This window comes from Puntigrus tetrazona, chromosome 21 (assembly GCF_018831695.1).
Source record: "Puntigrus tetrazona isolate hp1 chromosome 21, ASM1883169v1, whole genome shotgun sequence".
NCBI classification, from domain to species: domain Eukaryota; kingdom Metazoa; phylum Chordata; class Actinopteri; order Cypriniformes; family Cyprinidae; genus Puntigrus; species Puntigrus tetrazona.
This window is the reverse complement of record NC_056719.1, coordinates 14153393-14175594: the sequence shown is the minus strand read 5'-3', so window position 1 is coordinate 14175594 and position 22202 is coordinate 14153393. Positions and strand designations below refer to the sequence as shown.

The 22202-nt window shown below is 36.6% G+C and overlaps 1 protein-coding gene and 1 long non-coding RNA gene across 4 annotated transcripts in view; both read left to right on the top strand.

Moving 5' to 3' along the window:
• The window catches only part of ddx52 (DEAD (Asp-Glu-Ala-Asp) box polypeptide 52), a 5565-nt gene extending 3766 nt beyond the window's left edge, over positions 1-1799 (top strand). Inside the window, exons 11-15 of the mRNA XM_043221646.1 lie at positions 359-509; positions 601-676; positions 764-835; positions 1003-1101; positions 1242-1799. Of these exons, the coding sequence (XP_043077581.1) occupies positions 359-509; positions 601-676; positions 764-835; positions 1003-1101; positions 1242-1314 (471 nt within the window). The 3' untranslated portion in view covers positions 1315-1799. The remainder of the gene's footprint in view (positions 1-358; positions 510-600; positions 677-763; positions 836-1002; positions 1102-1241) is intronic.
• A 996-nt stretch (positions 1800-2795) lies between these two features.
• On the top strand, positions 2796-5193 carry LOC122326149. Of its 3 annotated transcripts, none has more exons than XR_006247434.1 (4): positions 2796-2819; positions 3194-4541; positions 4910-4999; positions 5084-5193. It is a non-coding gene; the product is annotated as an uncharacterized LOC122326149 (long non-coding RNA). The 3 variants fall into 3 exon arrangements; XR_006247433.1 differs by lacking the exon at positions 2796-2819 and adding an exon at positions 2835-3088; XR_006247432.1 differs by lacking the exon at positions 2796-2819 and having other exon boundaries at positions 3143-4541.
• Positions 5194-22202: the final 17009 nt, after the last annotated feature.

The window sequence follows — 22202 nt, the reverse complement described above, 5'->3', positions numbered from 1 at the left end:
AAGGATTCGTGAACATAGTCGCTAAAAATGGGAGTAATCCAATTGGCTCGAAACATTCGAAATAATTTAACCCCCATATGTAAAATTGAGAATCTTGTATTCTTTATAACGTCCAATGAGACTCATAATCTCCTGAGACCCATTTCTTCAGTTTCCAGGTCATTGATGGTCTTTGAGTTGCCTTGGTGTTCTTCACATACCAAAAATATGTTAATGTAATATAAATATGCGATTTTTTCAGATTTTATCGATTTATTCAAATATAATGTTATGCAAAAACATTTTTTGGATGGAATAATACCAAACATTATATTTATATTATATTTCCTAACTGGTGATTCTTTGTTTCTCTCATCAGAGGGACAATGTTGTGAGCAGTTTCCGTTCGGGGAAGATCTGGGTGCTGATCTGCACTGCTCTCATGGCCCGTGGTATTGACTTCAAAGGCATCAACCTGGTTATCAACTACGACTTCCCTACCACTTCTGTGGAATACATCCACCGCATCGGTTAGTCTTTTGTAGTAGCTTATTATTTGAGCAGACATTAGATATTGTCTATCCTTATTACACTAAGCTTGCTCCGTCGTGCTCTCTATAGGTCGAACTGGAAGAGCGGGGCACAAAGGAAAGGCAATAACTTTCTTTACAGAGGATGACAAACCTCTCCTTCGCAGGTAGTAACGGTACTCTAATAGTATTGTCTGAAATATAAGGCAGATCCCTTTATAACATTGATAATCACTTATTTTCTTATGTATCAGCATTGCGACCGTCATAAAGAAGGCTGGATGTCCTGTCCCTGACTACATGATCGGGTTAAATAAAATCAGAGGGTAAGGTTACTCGGTTATTATATATAGATGTTATTATTCCATAACTTTCAACATTTATTTAAATCAGTCTGGCATAGTTGTTTATTCAATACGGTGATTTGGAGATAAAGCTATGGTCAAGCTGTTAAATGTGATTAAAGCAAATGCCTCTAATTTTCTCCTTACAGCAAATTGAAACGGCAGCTTGCAACAAAACCTCCCAGACGGTCAACCATTCGCACGACTCCACGCATTCTCTTTGAGAAACATCCCGGCAAGAGAAAAAGGTTTGTTTTTGACACAACAGGAGTTGAATCGCATAAAAGTTTACTTTTGTATTGCAGTATATAATAGAGTTAATCGTATTGGTGGTTTGTCACCTTAGTTTATTGTGTGACGCTCCTTCATTTTTACTGTTTAATTTCAGGAGAAAAAGAAAAGATGCAGCAAAGGAAGCAAAAGCGAAGGGCGGCGCATCAGAAGTCATTTCTAACAGCTGATGTGGCACATTGAGAGCTTTTCTATCTACATTATTGTCTCGAAATAAAGTGAATGTTGACCAGACTGTGTGAAGATCTTATTACAATTAACAGTTGGAGCAGTTTTTGATGGTGCTGTTCAATTTTACGTTCCATGAAGCATTACCACCATAAACTGAAAGACAGATTTGATTTTATCAAATGAAACTGACTTTTAAACACTGCTGCAGGGCAGGCTCGTAATGTCAGTATCTGGTTTATGTGGTTCACACCTCAGCATTGTATTGTGTGTGTGTGGTATGTTGAGTTTCAACATTAAGTAGTTTGTGTTTTTACCTCGGTGCCATGTGAAATGATCGCAAAACATTTATCAGAACATACTGGATGTTGGGCAAATGAGTTTTCATTATGCTCCTGTGTTAAAAACGTACTACATATCTTTATGGAAAATGATCTTTATGTAACATTCTAATGATTTTCGTCATTAAAAAATGCTGCTATTGCTACACCTGTGCAATTTTAGTTTTGGTTTCTACTAGAGTGCTGTTTGATTTAAATTGATTTGAATGAAAGAATTCTAATGTTATACATATATAGTTATTTATACATTAGATATGAGGATCACAAGCATATTAAATGTTATATTCTGGGAAATTATTATAGAAGTAGCTGCTAACGTATTGTTTGTTTGGGTGGGTTACGCAGTTGTTTTTTGATTAGGGTGTGTTTTTTGATTAGCATCCTGTTTTTTCTTCATTTCTTCATTGTTTCATTTAACCACAAAACCACATCACAATCATCTTACAGTTCAGTGAGGTTTTTTTACTTATTTTGAACGTGGTGAAATGTAAGCTTATGAAACAGTCATACTAAGACCACAATCGGATCAGAAATATATAACATGACAGATACATGTCATTACTGTATCATTACCATGTTATTACACTTGCCCAGTTTTTATTAATAAAATTAATTGATTTATGTGTGGCCCTTGATCACAAAACAAGTTTTAAGTGGCACAGGTGTAGCAATAGCAGCAATATGGGTCAAAATGTTTTTTTTTTTTTTTAATGCCGTAAAGTATTAGAATGTTAAATAAAGATCATTTTTCACGAAGATCTCTTGTACTTTTTGTATTGTGAATATATCAAAACTTATTTTTTGATCAGTAATGGCAAAAAATAAAATAGTAAAACAGTTAAAATAAAAATAAAACAGTTCAAAAAATAGTCTTGGCTTATTTGCATATTTATTAAGGTTTCCGTATTAACTGGAAAAAAAGGGAGAATCCCTACAAGAGTGTGTGTGGCACATTATGCTATACTGTGAGAAAGAAGAGAATACTAGCTCTTAAAACTTGAATGTAACTTGAAGTTTCAGTTCTGCGTTGAACTGATAAAAACAAAGTTTGAATAAAGACACAAGTCAAGCGAATCTCTTTTCTGAGCAGCTGCCTTTTATGTTTACGCACACACAGACCCCATTTTAAAAGAAAGGAAATGACACAAAACAGTTTTAGTTTCTAAGTGAGTGTTGTTTGACTGTTGAAAATGAATTGAGCTATTTGAAAAAACGATAATGTAATAAACGTATAGGTCTAATTAATTATGCATTAGTTATAAGAGGATCAAAAACACATTAGATGTTATTTTCTGTAAAATTTTTAGAAAAATTAGCTGCTGACATATTATTCGGAAACTCAGTTGGTTTGGTTTTTGATTAGCATCCTGTTTATGCATACTTGAACATTTTTTTTTTAGCGAAGACCACCATGTCACAGTCAGCTAACGAATCGGTCTGTTTTTTTCTGTTATTTTTACTTTATTTCTTAAAAAATCTTTTTTTTTTTTTTTTTTTTTTTTTTTTTTTTTTTTTACATTTGTCATGTTTGGGACCAAAGCCCACTGAAGAACCTTTAGACTGCAGCTAAAGGATTGAAACCTCAGCTCTCAATAAACGAACATGAAGACGGCAGCCAAACGTGCTTCTGACTGGAAATCACAGATAAGTCTGTTTTAATGAAATGGTAACACTTTACAATAAGGTTCATTAGTTAACGTTAATAAACTCAGTTAACGTGACCTAAGAATACTGCAGCAATTCTTACTTTTATTCTTAGTTAATGTTAATTTCATTATTTTCTAATGCATTATTAAAATTACAAGCTGCGTTTGTTAACGTTAGTTAAATGCACTGTGAACAAACATGAATAAGCAATGAACAACTGTATTTTTATTAACTAACAAAGATTAATAAAGAGTATGATAAATACAGTTTACATTGTTAGTTCCTGTTAACTAATACATTAACTAATGTTAACACATGACACTTATTTTAAAGTGTTACCAATGAAACAAATCTGCTTTTATGACTATTTATCTAGAAATAGGCATGTGCTATTACAATCTTAGACAATATTACTTATTAAAAGTGTTTGACTCCCACTGATTCCATCCAAAAAATAATGATCTCACATATGATTATTTATTTACATTACAATTTTATTTGTCCGTCATATATTTTTGATTCGCATGGGCTTTTAATTGCTAGTCTTCGGTTCTACGTTAGACGGCGCTCACTTTTGTAGTCTGTGCTAGATAAACACGAATATGGTATGTATAAGTATTACTAAGGAAATCTTTCATTTCACAAATGTTTTTTTGCTCTGTTATTAAAATTAAAGAATATTGTGAATATCGATCATTTTGTGTAACTACTGAAACTTTTATTATACGTAATAATGACATATTTACATGGCTACACATAGTCCGACTGTTAGCCTATTAGCATTTTTTGTAAATCGATGCGTTTTGCATCTGCGATTAATCTATAGAGTCTGTAAATTGCGAAAATCTTACATTTATTGCTATTGTTATCTAGCATGATTTATTATTTAGGGTGGTTGGCGTTTTTGGTTTCTCGTTCATCCGTGACGATCATCAAAGCTTAACTAACGCCTATAACGAGGCTTCCTGAAAAGTCGTGAATATAAGCTATCGTTATTACAATAAACTGATTTGTTTTTTGTTCACTTAAAAAGAGGATTTTAACTGCTTTCAGGGCAGGATCATGACGAAATATATAGTTTAAACATTCTTTGAGAGGTCCAAATCTTCAGTATGATGGTCAAACTTACACGTATAAGACACAAACTGGATTGAGGTCCTGCTAACAACTATTTTATTTGCATTTGTTTTCAGGGTACAATACAGGTACTCCCTCATCAACCCTCAGTGGGTCAAATTAAGGTAGTTTTGTTTTTGAAATGGTTTGTATTTTTTGCATGAAGTCAGAAAAAATGTCAAATTATAATTACAATATACAAATACAATAATACAAAATGTAGCTTACAGCATAATATTTGAAAGTTTTGCCATTCTAGTTTAACCAATCAAAGCAGTTTAGATTTAAAAATAAAATTCAAGTGAATTTTGAAGAAACTAAGATACTAAAATGACATATATGTTATGCTATCATACTCGTTACAACAGATTTCTTGATCAAAATATTCAGTAGATAAATTACTGATTACTAATAGAATCAATGATGACATCACTATATTTTTGTAAATTCTTAAAAGTAATCATGACTTTAACAAACGCAATGGTATATTTAGAGCCCTATCCAGTGTGAGGAGAATCCTGAAGGATTGGGTGGAGTGATAATATTCGACCGGGAGACGTTCTCTATGAACAAAAAACACTTGGTAGGTTTATATGCTTTACTACTTGCTACAAAACTAAATGACTAGAATCTGTTTATTAAAAAATACTGGTTTTGTTTTCTGTAGGTGCCAGCTCTTCCCTCTAAAGATGAAAAACTCTGTCAGACCAGTTCTGTTGTTGCGGGAAGTGAAGACAATGCCTCCCTTAAATTTTAAATAAAGGTATTTTACAGTGATCTGTGGCTTCTGTGTCTTTCAAGAGGTCTATGTAGTGACTTAGAATATGTCAATATGAATATGTTCCTGAATAAAAGAGCAGGAAATGTGTAAAAATTAGTATACAGTACGCGCAGTGTCACCAAGCCAGCAGAGGGAGCCCTTACTTCTGGGTGATCTGTGATCACTCCCTCTGCTGCTACTTCCTGTTTGAAGGACTATAAATACTGTAGCAGGCCCCTCACCTGCAGGTTGTATTGTTCAATTGACATTGGATTGTTGTTTCTAGTTTCCTTGTGTTTCCCGAGTCTTAGATTCTTTGGTTTTGACCCTGCCTGTCTTTTCATACTTTGATTGTTTGCTGCCTGTTTTTTGGATTCTGTTGTTGCCTTGCCTCTTATACTCCTCTTTGCTGTGTTTTGACGTCTGCCTGCTTTGACCATGCCTTTGTCCAATAAAAGCCAGCGAATGGATCCGCACGCCTCAGACTCCTCAATCATGACACACAGTCAATCAATCAATCAATCATTTTTATTTAACAACACAGGTTGCATCAAAGCACTGTACAGTATAAAGCAGAAGAGTACAATGACAGGGATGTATAATGACGAGAGTGAACAATTTGTTATTAAATGCAGAGACGGTCTCTGTAATCAATTCGACGTTAAATCACTAGAAGTTAAGTGTCCCCAACCAAGCAAGCCAGAGGCGACAGCGGCAAGGAAACAAAACCCCATGCATACAGAATGGAGAAAAAAAAAACCTTGGGAGAAACCAGACTCAGTAGGGGTCAGTTCTCCTCTGACCGGACGCCCAGCACTTAGTGAGTATACACTAGAAAATATAGGACTACAAGAAGCAGAGAAGACCCACTTTATAGATGCAAACGCTCTTCATTAACTCACTTACCATCTTTATACAGTCAGCCAGGCTAGTACACTAGTTTTTAATATTAACCAGGTTTATTAGTACTTATGAAGCACATAATCTATATCCCTAATCCTACTCGGTACCTAAATGTAACAACTACCTTGCTAATTAGTAATGAGCAGCAAATTTTACATTCATTGAGGCAAAATGAATTGTACCTTAAAATCATGTGTGTCCATTAACTCTTGGAAAACCCATAACTACTGTAGCTTCAGAGAAAAGCAAAAGAAATCCAAAACTTCATACGGATTCATAATGACTTAAACTTGGAGATTTGAGAAGCATGGTAGGGGCACGTCATCCGAATCGGCTACAGTGGACGAAGGAGAGTTTAGAAGCTTTCCGGGATATCCAAACAGCTTTGACAACTGATACTGTTCTTCATAATCCTGATTTTAGTCAACCCTTCATCGTGCAAACTGATGCTTCTGAGAGGGGCATAGGAGCAGTTTTACTGCAGGGACTATCAGAGGGTCGACGTCCATGTCGCAAACTGTTCCCAAGAGAAGTTCGTTATTCAATTGTGGAAAAGGAGTGCTTGGCAGTAAAGTGGGAACTGGATTCCCTCAGATATTATCTGCTTGGCCGTGAGTTTTTTTTTTTTGGAGACGGATCACAAAGCATTGCAGCGGCTGGACAAAATGAAGGATACTAATGGAAGGATCACAAGATGGTACCTGGCCATGCAGCCCTTTTGATTCAAGATCAAACATGTGCCTGGTAAAGCCAACGTTACAGCTGACTACCTCTCCAAGAAGTGTGGAAGAAAAAGGTGCACAACCGAGAGAACCACAGCCTTAACTTTACAAGGATTGGACTGTGACTGGGGTCAAGGCATCAAGAGCCACTACACACAGACGTGTCAAGGAATGTGGCTACAGTTGTCATATTTCTCTTGCTAAGCCACTCCTGAACCACAGATAATGTTAGAGGTATCTTACCTTGTGACGGCCCGAGATGTGGTAATGTAGCCAAAGCACACTCAGTTTCCTTTATACATTTTATATAGATTTGTTAAGGTTATCATTTCCATTCTTTGTTTTGGTTTATTTTCTTAAGTAATCACGATCATAGTAATAATACACAACACAAATATCTGGTAAACAATCATTACTTTTTATTTTGGTTTGCATACCTTTTTCAACCCCTTCATTTACATCGCTGTTCATTTGGAGTGCACACAGATGGATTGTGTTGTATTTGTTATTAATATTGGTTTCTATCTAAGTTTAAGTTTACCGTTGAGAAGTGAGTGGCCTGTCTAGCCGCGGACGGGAGAGTTGGAAGCGATACCTTTGGAAATTGGAGTCCTGGTGGGAACAAGGAATTTGTGTTTATTGGTTCCGCCTGGATGTACCATTTGCTAAGATGGCATGGGGGAAACAGAATTGGGGATTTCTTTTTTTTTTAATTGTTTGGGGGTTTGGATCGTACTTATTGATTTAGTGTTGTTTCTTTAATATTAATTTAGAATTGTATTGTTTGATATTGTCATTTATTTTTTGTGTTGAATGTTTAATGTAATTTTGTTTTCTCCTTTTATGTTGTAATGGGCCCATCTTTTCCTTTTTATAAGCTGTGTGTTTTGTTTATTTGGTGTCAGTTGTAGCCTGCTAGCTTACCCCTGTGTGAGTTCTTTTTTTTGTTTTTCACTTGGTTTTTTTGTTGTTGTTGCAACAAGTTTGAATTATTTGATTTGGGTTAAATAAAATTTTTTTGTAAACCTTCGTGTTCCTTTTCTTGACCTCTCGGTCCCTCACACACCTGAACTAAGGAGAGGAAGAACTAGACCGTTGCTGAGTGGTCCAAAGTCCTCTTTTCAGATGTTTTATTTTCATTTGAAAACCAAGGTCCTAAAGTCTAGACTCTAGAGCAGTGGTTCCCAACCTTTTCTTGTTTGAGGCACCCTTGGAAAGCCTTTCAAAAGTTCCCGGCACCCTTATAAGGAAATAGATATTTAAAATCTCTGTAGCTTTTTTCTTATTATTTATTTATTTGTTTCATTTCAAGAGTTTGCATGCAACAACACCTTATACCTAGTCCTAGATGATATGAGAATACTGTTTACACTGATTCTGCCTTAATAAAAAAAATAGTATTACGATACAAATATCTAATTGTGACAAGTTTTACTGTAGTTGCACAATGTATTCAAGTAGTTACAGTGTTACACTATGATACAAGACAAACACACAAATAGACCACAGTGCACCATGCATGTATACTCAGTGTGAAACTTGTGATTGATGCTTGGAACACAAACTCTTGATATCAGGACTTATTGTTGAGAATGCGCCCTGTCCTGTACGTGTGTTATACGCGTCAAACCACAACGCTCACTGAGGAACGGGTGGGGTGGAGAAGGACTCTCCGCTAGAGACCTGCGCGGGACAGATTTTTCAGTCCCGCTCCCGCAACAATATAGATTTTTTTTCCCGCTCCCGCCCGCAATATTCAAGTTTTGTCCCGCTCCCGCCCGCATGTAAACATTAAAACTGTGCACATGACGCTTCAGACCTGAAGTTCCAGACTTGTGGCTGCTGTATGCGAGTATTTTGCTGCATTTGTCGCAGCTCGCAAAGGGAAAGGTGCTTTCCATACCGTCACATACTATAGAAAAACATTTCCAAATATCGGATTTCCCTTTGTTTGGCTTTGTAGTTCTGTATGTTCCTTTCTTTAATAATGAACTAATATCTGTAGCACTAAGCGCTCCACCTGTGTCATGCTCTTCAGACATTTTGCCTCGGTGTGGGTCTATGGTCTTTGTTCCTCGCAAGAACCACGTGAGAATTTACGTTATTTTGAGTTGTTCGTGTTGCTTTTGTGCAGCAGATAAATAATATTTTATTTCTTTTTAACTATTTAATTTTAAGATATTTCCATTTTGCGGGAGTCCCGCAAATAATTTTATTCTCCCGCAACCCGCACACACGAGGACCTTACCGCCCGCACCCGCGTTCACATATCAAACCTCGTCCCGCGCCGCACTGGCTTGCGTCGGGTCCCGCGAGACCCGCGGTATTCCCGTGGGATTGCAGGTCTCTACTCTCCGCTATCTCGGTAGTCCCCTGCCTCCCTCCCCCTCTCCTGCCAAGAGAGAATGACGTTAGTGCAATTTTTTCTCCGAAATTTTGGCGGCACCCTCAAAAGATCTCACGGCACCCCTTAGTGCCGCGGCACACCGGTTGGGAACCACTGCTCTAGAGGAAGGGTGAAGAGGCTCATAGGCCAATTTACATGAAGTCCAGTGTTAAGTTTCAAGTTTAAGGTTCAATGTCATCTGCTGGCGTTGGTCCTTTGTGTTTTTTAAAAAACAACGTACCAAAAGGTTTTGGAGCATTTCATGCTTCATTCAGTTTTTTACAGATGCTGATTTAATTTTCCAGCAGGATTTGGCACCTGGCCACACTTACAAAAGCACCAAAAGTTGGTTAAATGACCATGGTGTTGGTTTGCTTGGAAAAAAACAGGACATTTGATTTAATAAATGTCCACTATATATAACAGTATATATCGTAGTAAATATTATTTGGAAAATCTTGCTCTTAATTGTTCATTTTATACTGCACCCAATTAGCTGCAGTTTATAGATTTTATTGTATACAATTTGTCATTGTGATAAAATGTATAAGTTTTCTTTTCTTTTGGGATGTTACAAGTGGTGAGTGCATAGATAAGATCCCTAAGGTTGCAAAGACTAAAGCGTCAAACCCAAAGCGATATTCTTTATAAAAGTTAAGACTCGTCCGCACCTTCCTAAAACACCCTTATGTAAATGCCCCCACATCTCTATGTCACTATGGGGGTTTATTTTCATAACACCACACAAATGTTTATGCAAAGAAAGAAGACGGAATCATTATTCTCGCTGCAGTGTTGCTGTCAGCGCAATGTTGTGGAGAAAGTGAAACTACTTTGGGCTTCCAAAAGAGGACATAACTAGAAATCAGTGGTTAAGTTGTATTTACAACACTGTTCCAGACCAGTTCAACTCAAATATTAGAATGTGTTTAGCACATTTAACAGAGGGCGGATCAGGCATGGTGAAAGCCCTCCAGGGCAGAGCAAGGCATAACAAAGGCCCTCCAGGGTGGGGCAAATATAGCGGGAGGGCCCTCTGATTGAGTCTCAGGGGCAACCTCCATAGCCATGACAGGGCAAGACGAGGAATTGTGTGTTATCGTTTATATGTACAAGACTGTAACAATGCTTTAGAAAAGAGAAAATGGGGCAACACGAGTAGATCTTAATTCAATAAAGCAATTGTCATTTCAACATAATACATTTAATTTATTCATACAGGTGTATTTTTTTGTTATATTTTATATTAGTGGTATTTTTGTTCCAAGTCCCCCGGGCCAGGGTAAGTCTAAGCCTTTATCATTTTTACCACATTTACCACATCACCACGTTATCATTTTTACATATACAGAGGATAAATAAAACGAAACGACAGGGAAAATGAATTGGACGTATGAAGAAAGGGAGGCGCAAAAGGCCATGGAAAGCCATAACAGAAATATTAGAAAGTTAAATAGAAACAGTAATTAGAAAGCAATCCTGCTGGTTCAGTCCCAACACTAGGATGATGGAAGATGAAACAAGGGTGGACATTTCAGCAAGACAATGATCCCAAACTCTCAACTGGTATCACAAAAAGAAAATAAAGTTGCACATTTAGACACATTTAATGTGAAAAATTGTGATGTTCAGTACTAATTTTACCCGCTATATTTACGATGACAAATATAGACTTATTATTCCTTTATCCATTTATTTCAGCTGTAAGCATAGTGAAATGTTAGAAATTATATATATATATATATGCAATAATAAATATTGGTGTCTGGTTTATCTGCAGGGGTACACATATTTTTCTTCCAGTAAAGTGCTCTCTACATTTCAAAGTGTTAAAAGTTAAAAGATAGAATTCTCTGTCATTGCATGCAATAAACCCCACATTTTATTAACCACAACTTTGCTAATATCAAAATCATGCCTCATGGCTGTGACGTAAGCAAAGATTATTAGCTATTTAAAAGGGGGAAAGCCCTTCCATATGATTTCGTTTTCTTTTTTAGTAGGAAATATCTATTGAATGCTATCAACCCATTTACACATGATGAAAAAATGGAATTGCCATATCTTGAATTAAAGACATTCAGCAGCAAACAATACTTGTATAACCTTTTCAATCCTAATATTCCATATGACATTTTTTTCTTTCTTGTCAAAAAAAAATAAAAATACAGAATTTCCTAATTCAGATGCCTCATAAGGAGAAGTGATATTTTTTTTTAGCACTGAAACTGTAATAACTTCTGTCATTTCCTCTCAGGGATTTCTGCTGCATGAGAGCTGTTTCATGAGCATGTGTGATCCATGCGGAGTAGCTTAGTAAAACAGTAGCTTAATAAAAAATCTATATTATCATTAAATAGCCCAATTAATCATTCAGGGATTCTGAGGATATAAAGTAATTAAATTGGCTATATACAAGTGCTTAACAAGTGTATTAGACCACTACCCAATATTTGTGCCACAGCTGATCTATAAAAATATATATATATATATATATATATATATATATATATATATATATATATATATATATATATTTATATATATATATATATATATATATATATATATATATATATATATATATATATATATATATATATTTTTTTTTTATTATTATTTATTTATTTATTTTTTTCTGTAATGGTCATAGTAGATTAAGTTAATAAGTTTTGTCAAAAACAAGTCTTTGGGGCAGAGTCTTTTTGCCAGGAATATAGCCATATCCTCAGTAACCACAGTAAGCAGCAGCGCTTACATTTAATCAATTAAACAAATGCCTTTTGAAGTGTAAAGCTATATCTCAATTTACATGTATAGTTTTTTTTAAGTCTTCTTCCGTCTTGTTTCCCACACACAAACAATATTGTATGCCTGATCAAAAAATATATTTCAAACACAAAAATGTATTAAATATTAACATCATTAATAGTTTAAATTATCCACCCGCAAATATATCCACAATGCCCATGGGTATAACTGCCCAGCGGGGTTTTTTTACAGCAAGATTAAAATACGGGATGATAGTGGGAATAGAATGGTTCCCAAAAAAAATACGGAAGAATTCCGGGAAAATGGGAGGGTTGATAGGTATGGTTATTATGTGTGCAAAAGGATCTCTTTCTGTAACGGCTCAACCAGGTTCTCTCACCAACCAACCACAGCCAAGCTCCCCCATCAGCCAACCACAACGCTCCCAATCACCCGAATTCTGATGAGCTACACTTGCATGTAATCATCACCTCATCAAGCTCCTATATTTAAGCACACACCACAGATCCCTCAGTGTCCAGTCTTGTTCTTAATGAAGTGGACTCATTCTAATATTCCATTGAGTATACCTACCTTGAATATTACCTTTGTGTTCACCTCCAGTTCCAGTTGTCTCCTGCGTCTTCCAGTTCCTCGTCGTGTCCAGTGTTGTGTGTTCCAGTCAACTCCGGGTTCAGTCTTCAGATCTAATGGTCTACTCAAATGGAAACATTCAAGTTTATGACAGTTCTATGACCGTACTAAATGTTAAGGGGTGTTTTAAACCAATGAGTTTTCATTAAATTCCCAAGGCCATTTAAACCTGGTGAAATGTAAGCTTGTGAAACAATCATAACGTAATATTTCTCAACTAAATTGTTTGTGATCAGTAACTTCTCAATAATAAGTGAATGCAGAAACAGGATTCTTACGTCCCAGGATTTGTAAAGGGACATAGGGGGTGTCTTTCTTTTTTGTGCATGTGCTGTTTTCATTTCTCTCTCTCTCTCTCTTATTCCAACACTGATTAGGACTCACAGGTGGAGCCTGTTAATAGATGATCCTGCTGATGATGGCACTATCATAATGGGTCCACTAGAGGAAATGCTTGGACTTAAGAGCTGCAGTCTTTAGAGTCTGGAGGCTTGGAGCAAGAGTACCTTCTGCTTACTTCTCTTGTTTGTGGTTAACTTCAGAAAAATGTGTTAAGAGAGCTTTAATCATCTTGTGGGAGCTTTCATTTAACCCAAACATTTGCGTTGTTTCCTTCTATTAAGATTAAGAAACAAAGTTTCTTTGTTTCCCCTCTTTTGTGGGAAGCTGTATAGGGAGGAGGTTGTTGGGGAGGCATGTAATACACTGTTATTACGATATTTTAGTTTACGATTGTAAAATAGTACACGTTTTAAAGGTCAAAATGGACCAAAAAGTTGTAGAACTGTTTATAAAAATTGTACATTAAAAGTTATTTGCAAACTGAGGTTTCTGTATAATGACTATTGAAAACACATTGTTAAGGAAAGTTCCCACAACAGTGTGTAGCAAGATAGTATGCCATTATTGTGACATAGTTCTATTTGGCTAATTCAAATAAATTATTATAATTAGTAATAAAACTTTAGGGATGCATTTGTTATAAGGGGAAAAGCACATTATCAGACAAGTAATTTCTGGCATGTTATTTGCAGGCCCAGAGGGTTGGACTAATTCACCAGTTGCATCCTGCTTGTGCATTCTTGTAAACGGTTTTACTTAGCTAGAAAACCACCACATCCAACATTTGATGAATCAGTCAATCAGTCAAACTGTGTTCATCTTTGTCATGTTGATTTTGAGACCAAAGCTCAAGAAAAAACCTTTAGAAGACTCTTGAAGAGCAACATGGAAATGACAGGTAAGTTTGTTTTAATGAATCTAAGTTCTGCTTTTATAGCTATTTATTTATTAATTTAAAAAGCCTGCAATAGGCATGTAATAAATGTGCTATTACAGTCTTTAGACAAAATTTATTGATTAGCTGATCTAGAAATAATTATACATTTATTATACAGTTAAATGTGTATTTAGAAGTGAAAAACTCCACCAAATTATGTCTGTAGGAACAGCAAATAAAGATAAGAAAGAGAAATGCCTCCCAAGACCTTAACATTTCATTCTTTATACTTAAAATAAAAGAATTTAACAGTCATCCATGTCTTCTGTGTTCAATAGGTCTAGAGTGACTTATAAACATAGTGAGTACACTACAAAATACAGGGGTCATTGACATGGCTAGTGCACTTGTTTTAGAAAAACTCATAGCTAGCTGCAGGAATGACAATAAATAGGGTAGGGCTAGAATTTCACAAGCATAATTATTTTTATTATTAAACACTTTAGCAGTACTCTTTAGCCTAATAAAAAGTACATTTCATGTCAAAGAGGTGCAGCATTATCAGTCTGGTGCAGAGAAGAGGAAAAAAGGAAAGAAAGTGTGCAAGATAGTGGTATGGTGGCAAGATAGCGATCATGGATTTTAAACAATGATTTTGAAAAAGACGGTTGCAGCTTTTTTTTATCCATTTAATTTGACATTTAAAATGTGCTTTGAAGACACTGTGCCAGTGTAACAATAGTGTGAGTGTCGTGCATGGTGTTATCATGGGTACAAAACGTTCCCAATCTTCCCCAACCCAAAAAAGCTCCCTTTATAAACAAGACCAGCCATTATACTACCAGGACCGTTAGCAAGTGACAAAGGGGTCAATCACACACAAATGCATTGAAATAACTTAATTACCCAAATCAGATGAATTCACATCTCATTTACACTTTTAAGTCTGGGTTAAATACAACCCAGTCCTGGGTAGAGTATGGACAGAACTAGTGATTAGGTATGGATCAAAACAACCCAATTGCTGATTCTGTCCATATTTTACCCAGCATATTTGTATTTTTAAATTTTATTTTCATGTGTGCTCTAGCTTCTGATCTAAATCAGTACATGCTCATTATTTTATGACTACAGTTACTGCTTTATTTAATCAGGAACACAGCCATAATGTTTTTTGTGAAATGTATTTTACATTTTTAATTTAATTGGAAGTAGGCCAAACACCATGCCTTACCATTTTATAACTCCTTATGGAACAGACATTAGGACCCGGGGGAGTCTGCCACTGTACATGCTATTTCAGTTTACTCTCTTATATACAGAACTTAGCATTCTGTACTGTGCTTTAAATGATTAAAGATTAAATGCAGAGATCCAAAACAGTCATTCAATCTAATCATCTTTCAGACAGAACTTTGCTTCAAGAACGATCCATACTGCTGACATGATCTAATCACTAACATCCTGAGCACAGGTGAGTTAAAGTATTCCTCTTATCAGACTGATATTGATTCCGATATCAGTCTGATAATTTGCATCCCTAAAATTAATACCATCCATAAATCATATTCACTTATGAAGTATTTTTATGAGGGAAAAGGCAGAAAGACACAGGGCTGTAAAGAACGTTTACTGTTTGAAAACCTTTTACTGTCTGCCCTATATGCCAGTGTGTGTAAGACATGCATCCAAGACACAAGGAGGCAAGGCGTAAAGGTTTAACACATTTAATAAACAATGCAGGAGTTAACATTACACACAACTTTACAAAGACGAGAACAGACGTAGACTGAAGGCTGGAACACAACTTATATGGGGAAGAAAATCTAAGATAATAAGACAGACACACCTTAACAGAATAATTAGATAATGAATAAGAATGATAATTAGACAGCGGAGAGAAATTAGGTCAAATAACGCCCCCTGTTGGAAACTTCCCTGCGCCGTAAACAGGAACAACGGAGGAGGGAAGGTGAAGGTTCTGGAGGAAGACGTGGAGCAGGAGCAGAGCAGACATAAAAATAAAAAAAGACAAAAAAAGGATGGATGGAGGATGTGAGGAGCCAGGAAAGAGCCTAGAGCGGAGATGGAGCCAATGGAACAGAAGGCCAGGATGGAGCTGAGGATCCGGAGGGCCAAATGGGGTAGTTAGCGGCTCAGGTGAACGAGGCAGAGACTGGGGCCCCGAAGACTGTAGCAGAGCCAGAGCGATCGAGGATGAAGGTGGAGCAAGAGGGAAGGAGAAGCCTGACAAAGTCAGAGGGACAGAGTGACAAGGTGAAGCCAGAGGAGTGGAGTCCCAGGTGGTGGATGGTCAACGACTGACCAATGCAGAGCTGGAGGGTTGAGGGAGCCTTGTGGAGCTGGTGGAATGACAGACTTCGATGGAGACGAGGGAGCTTGGAGCTGAGGTGGAGTTGAGGAGTCCAGGGCTCAAAGCCTCGATGCGTGAAAAGGGGATTCTCAGGTCTGTGCGGAGCTGGAGACTGGAAATCCCAAAGTGGAACCGCACACCCAATAACCGTGGACTGAGGGAGAGAGCTGAGGGGCTGACAAGCACAAGCAGACATGGGGCTGAGAAACTGACTGACTTAAGAGGAGACAGGAGAGGGAGGTTGGAAGGAACACGGGCACTGGAGCTGGAGGGAACCAGTGGAGACACAGGAGATTCAGGCAAACTGTACAAAGCCTCTCCAAACAAGTCTGTGATGGGCTCAGGCGGTACCTCTGTCACACTGATAGCTGAATAGTGGGCTGGTCTCTGGTAGTGGTAGAGTGAGGCTGTTGTTTACCAGCACCCATTCCACAAAGGCGGCGAAATCCACTTTAGGACACTTTAGGACTGCTGTGACACTTGCCTTTGACTGCTTGCTCAGCTCATGGCACGCAAGCTCAAGAAAGTTCAAGGTGTGAGTCTTCAGCGAGCGGTCTCCCTGCTCCAGGCAAAGGAGTGCACAGTGAATGCGCCAAAAAAATATATACCGTAACACCTGTAAGACAGTTGCAGTCTGATTACACCACACTGCTCCCTTCTTAGTTTGGAACCTAACAAAACCTAAGCTAAATTCTAGATTTAACCACAAATGTAACTTAATATAACGTAACACAAGTAACTTATGTGTTGTCTTCAAACAGTCTTTAGCTAATTACTTAAACCTAAAGTCCTTGTGTTGCTTTCCTTTGCCTTTTGGGATAGCGCTGTTTAAGGTTTGCTTTGGAAGACTGATAAAGTTAAACTTCTGGATCAGTGCTTCCAGCTCTCTGAAGCCTGATGTAGCCGTGACACAGAGTAGTTAACTGATGCTAAATGGCTTGGCATGTTGGTGCAAAGTTACAACAGAATGTTCATAAGGGAACATCATGAAACCAAATATTTTTATTCAACCAACAAGTTAGAATACATATGATAGAAAAACACAAGGATTTGCTGTTCAAAACAGAATAACTAAAGTAACTGCCCATTACCACCTGGGGGCGTTTTACCCCACTGACAGTGTTTTAAAAAACTGTGATGTAATACAAAACAACAAGCCCATTAAAGCCCATTTTTTCTTGTTAAAATGCCAGTATTATGACATAATTCTGTCTTGTCATAGAAATCACATGCTCTGTTGTTGCACATTAGCCTTTAAATATTAAAGCTAATGTATAAATACAGCATATTATGTATTAGGCATAACTGTTAACATGTTCATACTAAGATCCAAGATAGCTTGATTCAGCAGCTCTTGGGTCTTGAATTTTCATTTCTGTGATAAACATAAGTTAAACACAGAGTTTAAGAAAAGACAATACATGTTATATTCTAAATACTAGAAATATACAATAATAAGTTCAGTTTAGCCTCTGCTTAAAACATATTGTTTGACTTTTGAAAATAGATTTGGTTATTTAAATAAAATTATTCTAATGTATTGTTGATGATGCATTTGGTATAAGGGGATCAAAAGCACACTGAATGTTACTTTCAGACAAAAAATTGCTGACATATTATTTGCATGCCCAGGGGGAGTTGGTATATTGGGTTTGGTTTTTCACCACAGTTGCATCCTGCGTGTGCATTCTTGTAAACGGTTTTACTTAGCTAGAAAACCACCACATCACACATTTGATGAATCAGTCAATTGGGTTTCTTTTTGTATTAACTATGTTCATATTTGTCATGTTGGTTTTGAGAGCAAAGCTCAAGAAAGAACCTTCAGCTTGAAGAGTCTAATAATAAATTAGCACGAAGACAGCAAATGACAGATGTTTGTTTTAATGAAACTACAAGCTTTATCTGCTTTTATGGCTATTTATTTATTTATAAATCCTGCAGTAGGCAGGTAAAAATGTGCTACTACAATCTTTATACTTGCATATGTTTTCAGGGTATGTTACACTATCTCCCTCGTCAATCCTCAGTGGGTCAAATTAAGGTTGTTCATTTGTGAAATGTATGCATATGTATGTATATTTGTAAATTCTTAAAAGTACTTCATGATTTTAACAAATGGTTTATTTAGGCCCCTGTCCAGTGTGTGGACAACCCTAAAGGATCACTTGGAGTTATAATAAGTGACCAAGAGACGTTCTCCATGTACAAAAAATACCTGGTAGGTTTCCCTGGTTGCTTTACTACTTCCACTCCATAAACCAAATGACTAGCATCTTAGTATACTAAAAAACTGGTTTTGTCTTCTGCAGGTGACAGTTCTCTCTAGAGGTGAAAAACTCCACCAGACTAGGTCTGTTGTAACAGCAAGTAAAGTCAAGAAAGAGAAATCCTTCCCAATGCCTTAACATCTCATCCTATATACTTCAATTAAAGTAATTTTACAGGTATCTGTGTTTTTGAAGAGGTTTAAGTGACTTAGAATATCTTGCGTCCTGTAAAAAGGAGCAAAAAATCATAAAGATGAAATATCCACAAAACTGGAACTTCAAACCAAAGCACCTCCATGGCCTTCTGAACTCCATGATTCTTGTCTCCAATTTGTTCCTGTCCTGTGGTTGTTTGTTCTCTTAATAATTCTCCTGTTCACTGAGTTTAAGTTGGAATTTTTATTGCATTACTTCTGCGTCATGTAGTTCTATAACAACGAATAGCCTATCCGGGCCTGGGTTGTTGGTTTCATGACAAAATCTACAACAACAGTATTGCATAATATCAAAGCTTAGAAAACAACAAAACACTGCAGACACCAGGTAAATGCCATTATTAATGTTTTCCATATTCATGAAGTTCTCGCCATTAGAGTGGCAACCAGGCAAAATGCGGATCAATCAGAAACTTTGCAAAGCATCTACTATCACTTGTGAGGGATGATGTTTTCAGAAAATACTTCAGAGACAAATCTTCAGATGGAACAGACCTGATTTGTTCAATTAAATGTGAAGTTTAAATCAACTGCACTGTCTACAACAAACAACTGCAACACTGATTCACAAAATTTAACATTAAGAAGTTACTCATCATCCAGCTTTTTATATCTGACTATGCATTCTGTTAGATTCTCGTTCTCACTCCTAAATCATCATATATTGAAGCTTGATCAGGACTACTTGGTGTCACTTTTTGATGCTAGGTACGCCTTTATCATCCTTTTTTCAACATGCATCATTCTCCGTTGCTTTAAATAAGACTGTCTTGGAGTCAATATGCCATGTGAAAAGTACTGGGAATTTAATTTTTAATACATTTTTTTATGAATATTGGTAGTAATTTCGCCATTTTTGCTAATGGCCCAACAGTTTTATTTATATTCCATTATTTACACATTTAAGAGCATGTGACCAAATCCTGCCCCAAAACCAACCATTTGTCAATAAAACGATATAAGATACAACTACCATCACAATTCATATAGTATTCATATTTCAAGTCTGTGTGTAGTCAGTGTACAAATTTTTTATAAAGTACTGGCAATTTAATTTTTAATACATTTTTTTTAATGTATTTCCAGTTCCGGTTCCAGCAAATCTAAATGCAGCCCTAAAAATCCTTTAACGGATTAATGAATAATAAAAGGTGTGTTGGAATGCTGCTATACTGCTTGTTTTTGCAATAAATACCTGTGACTGCACTTTCATTTGCCTGTTATGTGTTTTAAATTGTTAAAAAGTGGGTAGGTTCAAGGTGGGGGCAGCTTTCACTGGCCAAGGCCTGCCCATGAGGCCATTTAAACGACATGTCAAACAACCAATCATAGTTCATTTTATTAAGCATCACATTTCTAGGTGTGGAAATGTCACCATAATAACAGGCCGGTGTGTAAAACTTTCAGATGCATTTTAAAGATTCTATGCTGTGAACTTTAAATATTTCACATACATTTAACAAATCCAGCTTTTAGTTCATCCTGATAAGCTCTCATCATCACAGTTGTAAATAAGACAGCTTTCTTTTTTCATGAGGTGTTTGACATGACAGCATCTTTGTTTTCAGGTGGAACGTTAAAGAACACACACATCTCGCAAAAAACCTGTATAATTCAATTAATCTTTGAAAAGACTTCGAAACTCCTTAAGTGTACGGACTTCTGAAGATGATACACTAGGATGGAGACTGGTGCTCCAATGAGTATAAAATTATTTCTATATATTTTTGCATGCATATATTTTTGCAAATGCATGTAAACCATTAAACTAAGACAAACAAGTAATGAGGACTCCAAGTCAAAAACTTACTAAAAGTGTAATTTTTGGTGTCACTCACTACTTCCTACTTCCACTCACTATTACAAATCTACATCCCCTCCAGAAGACTGAGATCTGCAAGTGAGCAAAGCATTGTGGTCACAGAGAGTCTCAAAATCACTCTCCAAAACATTCTCGTTCACCGTTCCTGGCTGGTGGAATGATCTTCCCACCCCTATAAAAGCCTAAAGGGGTACAAATGGATGCAATCTAATTTATTGGTGAATATTCAGAAGTCCCATTTCTGAATATTCTGAATAATCTATGGCTATTTGTGAGCTGGGACGCTGTGGCATGGACAGAGATGACCTGCTGGCTATTTGTGGGACGGTTTCTGGGTATTACATATGTGGAACTGTCGAATCAATTTAATCATATCTTTTCTCAAAGATGGCCACCATAACTAATTTTGAAGAATCTGGATCTCGTCATTACCAGGATGACAAGAGCTGAGTGAAGAACGGACCTGTGTTATAGTTCTTTCTAGAAGGTTGTCTGGGACGAACAACTTATCTTGGGGACAAAGTTCAGTATAGGCCTGTTCAATCTATGTTATAATGTCCCACTGAATTGGTAATACAATGAGAGCTGGGGAACATTTTCAGGCATACTGAGTCAAAAAAAAAAACTTCCAAAATCCTGTAACAGAGCGTTTGCCTTCATTCATAGAGCCTGGCCAGTGGGTGTTAGCAGTTGTTTGTCAGTACTCCGACCGCCCCTTGAGTGATCAAAGACCTAAAGAACCATTGCAGGAGGTCCTCAAATTTGGGAATGAAGAAAATGGGGAGTGCAGTAAACAAAGTGCAGGTTAGTGAGGCAGGTAGCAATGAGACGACAGACATACATGTAAAAGCAAAATAGCAAATCAAGGCAGTCCGATAATAACAAGAGAAATATTCAGCCCAGAGAAGAGACAGATTACCAATGAAGACCTTGACGGCCAAGACCACAGGAAACAGATGAGTCCTAGTTTACGCAATCTGACTTTGCTGCGTTGGAATTTAACTGCTGGTTTTGTCTGGCCAGATTACTAACACTCTGTTATCCTATTCGATACTATAAAGTGCTTTGACACAATCTGCATTGATAAGCACTATATAAATAAAGGTGACTTGACTTTACATTTAAACAAGGCATGTTTGTTCATACTCAAATCCGCTATTTGATTCAGCAGCTTTTGAGTCATGATGCAGAATCAGGCTTTTCAAGTTTCAGTTCTGTGTTGAATTGAATTTGCATACAGGCACAATGTTTCAGGAAAGAAACACTCAATCAATCATGTTTACACACACACACACACACACACACATGTTGCTGGTTTAGATGATTTATACAAGTTTGTACATATATATATATATATATATATATATATATATATATATATATAATGTTTCTAATGTATGACAAAACAGGAATGAAAATTGCAATCATTTCGGTTTTAGCTTCAAACATGATGTTTGACTGTTGAAAAAGAGTTCAAATATGCAATCAAATAATTAAAACATTATTGTTTTTAAAAACAATACAGTTAATAATGCATTTGCTGTTATAAAGATAGAAAGTACATTTAATGTTATTTTATGGAAAGTAATCAGAAGTAACTGCTCACATGTTAGTTGCTTGCTTATTCTTGGTGGGTTGGTCTGTGGGATTTTGGTTTTGAATCATACTGCATCCTGTGCATGCATATATAGCAGTTTCATTTGTAGATAA